The sequence below is a fragment of the Cryptomeria japonica genome, chromosome 2, assembly GCF_030272615.1.
Source record: "Cryptomeria japonica chromosome 2, Sugi_1.0, whole genome shotgun sequence".
NCBI lineage: Eukaryota > Viridiplantae > Streptophyta > Pinopsida > Cupressales > Cupressaceae > Cryptomeria > Cryptomeria japonica.
Genome location: NC_081406.1, coordinates 184,200,776 through 184,209,330, shown reverse-complemented (window position 1 = coordinate 184,209,330; position 8,555 = coordinate 184,200,776). Strand labels below are relative to the sequence as shown.

The 8,555-nt window shown below is 35.2% G+C and overlaps 1 protein-coding gene across 1 annotated transcript; it reads right to left on the bottom strand.

Moving 5' to 3' along the window:
* Positions 1-4,315: 4,315 nt before the first annotated feature.
* On the bottom strand, positions 4,316-7,970 carry LOC131053688 (exocyst complex component EXO70B1). Its single transcript, XM_057988294.2, has 2 exons — positions 4,515-7,970; positions 4,316-4,435 (listed from the first exon to the last, which is right to left on the bottom strand). The coding sequence occupies exon 1, from the start codon at positions 7,051-7,053 to the stop codon at positions 5,080-5,082; it is 1,974 nt and encodes a 657-aa protein (XP_057844277.2). The 5' UTR covers positions 7,054-7,970; the 3' UTR covers positions 4,316-4,435; positions 4,515-5,079.
* Positions 7,971-8,555: the final 585 nt, after the last annotated feature.

Sequence of the window (8,555 nt, the reverse complement as noted above, 5' to 3'; positions counted from 1 at the left end):
GAAAGAGGAGGCCCTCATAGTCCAATGGCTACTTCCAAGGCCTATCCCCAACCATCAAAACTACATCCTCGTGAAGAGGTTTATAGATGTTATTATGTATCATGAAACAATGCATTTCCCTTAAAATATTAAGGCACCAGTTATATCCCAACACCAAATTTCTATCTTAAGATGAAGCAAAAGCAACTATTATGTCTTTGTTACGTAAACATCAAGTGAGAGAATCCTAGGATTGGGTTTGCTATACACTTTTTAGATCCTAAAGGTTTAATGTAATTTAATTATTCCTAAATAATAAATAATGCATGCGTCTCTAAGAATCATGGAACTAAAAAACACACATAGGATATTGCAATGATACTTAATTATTATATATCCCATAATTACTTATAATATTGTTCAAATGGGCATTAAATATGGGATCACATTGAAATGGTCAAACTTAAGAGATAATGTCTTATCTTCCTAATTTAGTGAGTGAGATGTAGCTAGTGTTTCATGGGGGAGTTCTTGAGCATTATTATTGTCCATTATGGTCAATATGTCTAAATGTGCTTATGTAGGGTGTTACTATCTATTTTGGAAGCCACTCATTTAGTGAGTCATGAGAATTTTTACCATGTTATTTTGAAAACATTTATGGGACCATGGTATTATTTTATGGTGATTTTTAAGGCCGCCTTAATTTTATATATTTAAGGTTGGGCATGGAAGTTCTATACTTCAAGTTAAAAGCAAAGTTACTCTACCAAAAGATTGTTGAATCAAAGAACGAATTTAATGTGTTGATGCACTCTATTTTTTGAGATTAATAGAATCTTGTGCTCTCTTTGCTGGTGAGCTTTAATACCCAAAATGACTTTTCTCATTGTATCAATTTTTATGTTGTCTACATATTTTTAGAATTGCTCTTGGTATTCCATTTTATGATTAAATACATTTTTCCTAATAAGATTTGATCACTTTTTAATATTTTCATTGTGTTGTTGACTTCTCAACAATCCATTGTATACATTTGAACTAATGATAATCCATCTAAAACAAAACCCATTGGCGCACATATGAAACATCTATGCAATTAGATTATTTATGTATAATAGAAACAATAAGATCTTAGTCATATTCTTCACATTGAGAGGTAAGCAATGGGAATTATGAAATACATGAACAATTGTTAGGGTTTAGCCTAAATATTTTCAATTCTAAATAGTTACTCACCTAAATTTGAGGATTTTTGGAGTGATTTATTGTTGTACAAGCCATTTTGCCATATCAAATTTGACATTGAATTGACCAAGAAATCCTTATTCAAAACTAGGTGAGAAATGGAATTTTTAAACGATTTTTCATTTAGTTCAAATTTCTAAATAATTTAACACTAATGGACTTGGAGACAATAAGTAATATTCAATTAATCCACGTCTCTTTGTTTCAAGGTGTTTCTGAACTATTTATACTTATCAAACATTTAAAACAAATGTAATTCTTATTACTAATTTACTCATACTAAAAAAAAAAGTCCTTATACACAAACCAAAACAAAATAGACTACACATTAATTTTAATTATCAAAGCACATTAACACACATTAGAGATCCCAAACCATATTAAGAAAAAACATAATCTAGATTTTGTAATTATCATATACTAAGATTTTAATTTTATCTTCAACTATTTTTCCTCATCTCATGAGTGTTAGGATAAGGTGACATTAATCTTGCAAACGCTATGTCATTCATGTGTCTCCATATTCCCTAGAAAGGGTTCCCTAGGATATGAAAGATAAATATATTGCATTTTCAAGAGGTGGAGTTATGTAGGTGATGGGATTAGACAAAATGAATAAAATTCTCTTCTTGGCATCCACTTTGGGAATATGAAGAGTCATGCCTTGAGCATCTAAGATTGGAAGGTGAAAACAATCATTCGGGAGTTACTAAGCATACGAAAAAGCTGAAGATTTGAGTGGCTATGGGTTAGGTGCCCATGTTGAAGCCATTTGAAGGAAAATAATATTTTATTGTGTCTCATGGCTGTCTACTTTCTTATGCATGGGTTTTTGCAAGTGATTTTTTGCCTCTTGTTTCGAGTTACCATTGTGGTTTTCCCTCTCTCAATTTGCTATAAATTAGAGTCATCCAAGTTCTACCGGGTTTGGTTTGAGAAGTGTATTATTATAGAAATCTCTCCTTTAAAGATTAATAATATACTTGCACTCTATCTTTGGTAGAGTTTTTTGTGAAAGGGTAATCCCCATGTAAATCTAGTGTCTTATTTGTTTACTGATTTTTTATATTGTATTTAATGTTGCAATCACTTTCATATTTCAGATTTGATTATTTAGTTTTCAGATTTGTAATTACATCAAGAAGTTAATATTATAAGCTTTCTTCACCTTACTTTCAACAATGCAATCACTTATTGTATAACAATAAATCCCAAAACTTCATATATGAAACTGCTGCTTAATAGTCCATTACCAATAATCTCATGAAAAAGTCACCACTCAATCTCTATGTAAATGAGTAAAATGTAGAGCTATTGACAGATAAATATTCCATGAAATACAACTTATAATATAAATCTAACCAGATAGTAATTGTAACTCGAGAATAAAACTCATTACAACCTCTGTGCATGTGCAATTAACTTCTAGCCCTCAGAATTTGAAACTTTTGCGTAGAACCAAAGTTCACTTACAAAGAGTTGTAGCCACCCATCCGGGAGACCACATCTATGTGGGCAAAAGCTAAGCTCCATATTATTCAAACATATTCCCATCAAATATATATCATAATACATACATTCATACCATACTTGATCAGTTTAAAAAAAAAGTTAATATATCATTGTTAAATAAATGAGTCACATTACAGTAGGAAGCATTATTACCAATATAACACAGTTAATGTGGAAACATTATCACTAATATAACACAGTTAATGTGTGTCCTAATAAAATCACAATACGTTTTTCAACATACTTCAAAAATATTTACGTATTAACAGAAGTGTTGACTATATATTGGTATGCCCATGCATATAAGAGATAAAACTGATGTGTTAAGCATGCCCACAAATAGGTCTAGTATGAAGCTTGAGATTCACCATCACTATATGATTAGTATAAGAATCCCCTTTTTCTTATCAAAGACAAAATTTGATATTGTTCAAAGAGCCCTTCTTTCTGCATAGCATTCTTAAAATGGTTTACCAGAATAAGCTAGTCAGGTAGCACCCACCCTGGAAAAACTAGGTAATCGCTGCTTTTATTTCCCTTCCAGGTTTATAACTGCTTCGGTTTTTCTCATTACCTCTGCAGGATATAGAAATTAAATTTTAAAATAAAGAAGGTATTGTTTATATTACTATTCCACTGCCTTCTTTCTGCAAAGGATTCCTAAAATAGTTTATCAGAATAAGCTGGGAAAAGTCAAGCAGCACTAAAAATGTATTGTTTAGATAACTATTTCACTGCCTTCTTTCTGAAAAGCATTGCTAAAATAGTCTATAACTTTATCAGAATAAGCTAGGAAAAGTCAAGCAGCACCCACCCTGGGACCATTAGGTAATATGTGTTTTTTTTTTGTTTTTTCGCTTTCCAAATTCACAACTGCTGCTGTTTTTCTCATTACCTCTGCTGGATATATGAAAATAGAAATGGATCCTTTAATAGTCCACAATATAAGAGATCTGTTTATGGGTCTATAGATGTCTTATAGTAATATGTGACTACCCTACACTCCTTGCGAGAGGTACCTAACTGTGATACAAACGAAGAGTACATACCTTACCCCTGCGGGATTTGAATTTGTGACATCTTTTTCAAGAGAAAAAATTCTCCACCACTTAGCCAACCTAGGCCAACTTTCCATAACTGATTTTACTGCATAAGGCTGCATAAGGCTCCTATAATTTTCAAGCAGCACAAAGAATTTAGGAAAACAACCTCCCTAAATTTCAAAATAAAACTATATTGTTTAGATAACTATTTCACTGCATGAGGCTCCTATAATTTTCCAGAAGCACAAAAAAAATAGGAAAACCACCTAGCTAGGATGGCTGTCTGCTTCTAAATGCAATTTACTATTTGAGAAACAGACTCATTTATCTAGTCCACCATACAATTTTGTTCTTAAAACAGTTATGTATATATAAATTTGTAATAATGGGATGAAAACAAAAGCATGTGCAGATGCAGGGTGGGTGCCTAGTGCTGTTTATTTGATTTAAATTTCTTGTGCAAAACATATTATTAGCACCCATTTCAAAGTAAAGCCTAGTCATAATTGAGCTTGGTAAGAAAAGGAAAAAAATGATAGCAAATTCTGGACATATTATATTATGAAGATTATGTGAGCAACTATTGCCCAAACACCAATGTGCATGGGACATGCATGCCAGGACCAGCACTTTTCAGATGCTGATTATTAGACCTGCGTACAAAGTCTGAATGAATAACAAATTCAACATCTTACAAAAATGAAGCAAAAGCCCTGAGGATAGAATACCCACATGACAAGAGGTGGTGAGATCAGTTGCCTGTGTCCAACTTCTTCTCCCTTGAAGAATTACAGCTACCTCAGTCATCCATATTGAACTCACTTTGCCTTGCCAAGATCAGATATATCAAGGATTTTCCTGAGAAACTACTTCAACCAACAAAGTTGAACCCATCTTCAGATCTCAGGATGAGACCTATTAGAATTCAGCTAATAAACTTCTTCACTCAATAATATTGAACCCACTTTGAGTGACACAGTAAAGATCTCAAAATGAGATCTATTTAGGATTCAGCTAAAAAACTGCTCAGACTCTAGAGCTCAACCTGGGAATCATTTAACATTCAGACAAGTATGCTACTAAACTTTGGATGTTGGCAAGTTTTACAGAGCTTCAACTATGGAACAAGGATAGGTAATTTACTTTTCAACATAATAGGTATCTACTTCAGTACAATATTCCTTCTGTCACTATTGAGGAAGGGAAAAGGAAGCTCTAAGTTGTTCTATCTATGGGTTTTATAAATAAGGATAGATATAGAGTCCCCGGCTAACATGCAAGTTGCTGCTTAAATATGTTAATTGGATCTTCTCCTCAAATGAATGGACACATGAGAACCCTCAAACAAGTCTACAAGTGCAGTCTCCAAGTCTTCTGGTGAGTATTTGATATACATTTCAGAGTGCCTTTCACTTTCCAAGTGGTTCCTAAATCTTCCTAAAAAGGATCTGTAGGCTGGTAGCAACTTCTCTGCTATTGATATGCGAAGTTCCTCTCGCAGTTGGGGATCAGGGATAATCCAAGTAGACTGAGACCTATGCACCTCCTCAAATGCAGCATTAAAGCTCTTGAACCTCTCTTTGAGAGCTGATTTGGATACTCCACTACCAAAGCTTCCACCCACATGAATGCCCTCATCTCTTAAGCAAGACAACACTTTTATCCAAGTAGCTCTTTGATAATTTGTTGCACACTGTCTCACCTTACCTGAATGCTTTCTCAACCAGTCATCCCCAATAAGTTCTCGCAGATCCGATTTTTTCACCTTTTGAACTATGTAGTGCACATTGTTCATCATAAAGAGGTGTGACAAAGAAACATCCTTGTACAGTTTGGACTTGCCCTCTAAGTTGTGTTGTAGAATGACAGTAATCCAAATCAAATGCAGAGATAACAAAGACCGATTTCCAGAATCACATCCTCTAGCATACTCCTCAATGGAATCCATAAGCCCCTCAGGAAGGAACTTTGAAGTCTGAGAGGGTTTGTTGACAATGAGCTTCATTAAGGTCTCTTTGTAATCTGAAATAAAATTAATATAATTCATGACATACCTGGTTAAAGGATGAATTGTACCTCCAGGAATAGGTGTTTTGGATGTCTCTCTCTGAATTGCATTCTCAAACTCTGTGAAAATCCCTCTGCCTGCTTCTCCCAAACGTGTTAGTATCTCTGAGGCCTGAGTCTTCACACTGGAGCACATCTCGTCTGAGAAAACAATCTCAATGTCAGGCAAAAGCTCTGAGAGAGCCTCGTATAGATCAAGGATCTTGAATAGCTTCTCAGGAGACCTCCTGCTTATGGCTATAGCTTCACTAAAATTAAACAACTGCATTGTTGCACTCTTTGCAAGCTCAGCAAAGCAAGTTTCTCCCACAGGACTCAACCCCTCAAAAATTTGCTCACACAGCCTCTTTTCACTGGAAAAAAGCATTCTGATGCACACCTTGGCAGCCTTAATCCATTTCTTAATTTTTCCTTCTAGTATGTCCCAATCCAATCTCTGCACATCTCCAATACTGAGCTTCTCAACACCTAGTCTCTGTAGACTTTCATCTACCATAGATTTCCTGATGCTTCCATATACCTGAATGCATTCTCTTGAATAGCCTGCCGAAACCATCCTCTCTGCTATGCTATGCAGATCGGGAATGGCATCCTGAGGAATCAAATCCATTTCACAAATTCCTTCAGTCAGAGGATGTGATACAGCGACTTCTTCCTCTTCTGCCCCTTCATCATCGTCATCTGAACTATTTGATTCCCTGTCTAGAAACCCTTCATTGCCAGTGCTAGTCCTAGACCTATATGAGGCCATAGACCTATAGGAAGCCATTGAGGATGGATCGGAAGCCAGCTCCTGATCCAATGGATCACTGTGAAGAACCAATATCTGTCTAAATTCTTCTTCCAGGCGAGCCATTGCCACCTGCACCAAGTTCTGTGCTTTATTCACACTGGCCTCTGACAGTGATGCAGAGTCCATAAGCTTCTGCACTTCATCCACCATCTTCAGATAGTTTTCAGCCTCCTCTCTTTGCCCTTCAAAGAGCATGGATTGACTTGCACTCTCAGAAGCAATATCCCATTTGAGGATCACTTTCTCTGCAGCCTCAAAATCCTCAATCCCAGTGCCAAACGTCCCAGACGACTGATCACAATTATCATCACAATTGGCTAAATTTTCAGTTGGGAGTTCAATATTCTCCGCTGAATTCCTCGTGGATAAGACCCCTGCCTTATTCATCTCATCCCCAAGTTTATCCATCATCAAAACTCTGCACACCCAAATTTAAAATAAAGAAAACCCTTATTTTGGACTTCCTAAGAACTTTTAAGCTCTTAACCAATAAACCCCCAAGCTGGATTATCCAAGACAAATTCAGAAAGCAGCTTTTCAAATCAAACCCATTCTGACCCAAGACAGATCCCTCTCTCTTTTATTCCTCCAATCTAACCAACAAAGAACAAAGCTTAAAACAGAGAGATCTGCTATTCTTTCTCAGACACAAAATTAGTCATTAAATATCGATCAATTCACCTCTAAAATCAACCAACCTTGTACTTTATCTCATCTGTTCTCCTGTCTGTAATCTTGTAACCTCTGATACCAATCAAGCCTGTTCTGATTGCTTTGTTTGACTTCTAGCCTCCTCCAAAAAGGTAACTGTACCTTGTTCCTTCAATATAGGTACCGTTCATGAATCTCAGATTCCTCAATCTGTCCGCAGGATTTCTAACCTGTCAGCTTTGTTTGTTGGGGATTCTGACCTCTCTGGAATGTATTGAAGGAAAAGAGGGCAAGAATTCTGACCTCTTTGGAAATAATGTGGGTATTTCTAGTGAGACTCGGATGTCTAAATGATGTCAGTATATTAAATTTTACAAATCTTCTAGATCTGCAGGTTTACTAGTTTGGGAGGTCTCTTTTAACTATTTACCGATATTTTATTCTAAATTTTCTAATGACTGCACCTCTAATACTACTTAATTCAAAATAAAGCTCACAGTGATAACAACTTGTAAGTGGTGGAACAAGTTGACTTTGTTATCACTGTTAGGCAGAAGGTCACATGAAGTGGGCTTCTGGTTGTTAGGTTTTCCAGGGATCTAGCAGACAAATTCAAGATGGTGCACGAGATACAGGCTGTCTTTTGCTAAATCCAAAATGGTGTCTCTGCAATTATCTCGGGATGGTGAGATGGATGACACATGTCATGTGAATGCGAGACTGTTTTATATTGACAATTTAGGGTTACATTATTTTTCGTCACTCAAACCCATCTCTAATTTTTACCGTTACGGGGCTTATTGTTATTCTTCCAATCATGGCTGCGACTTTTTTAAAAATTGGGTTGCATGTTAAAACAAAACTGTAAAAAAATCAAATCTTTCCCTGAAATTGGGGAGCGGTCGCTATGAAGGAAAAAGATATTTAGAGGAGCTTGAAGTGAGGATGAAATAGTAATGCGAGGATTATTTCACTATTTAAAAAGTTTTCTAATGTTTCCATGCAATCACTTTTGAAAATCATCTGCGTTTTAGAAGCACACCCACTCATGGTAAATCATATTTCATGGAGTGTAGAGGAGAAGAAGAATTTTAAAAAAAATTAAGAGGTTTTTATGTTTCATGTTTTTAGAGAATATTTTTAAAAATTTAATTTGATTGTTTTGATGTATTTATTGATTTGTGATTCAATTCAATGTACTTTTATCTCACATCATTATGTTTAGAATTTATCTAACCTTCAAATTTATGATAAATTTGTCT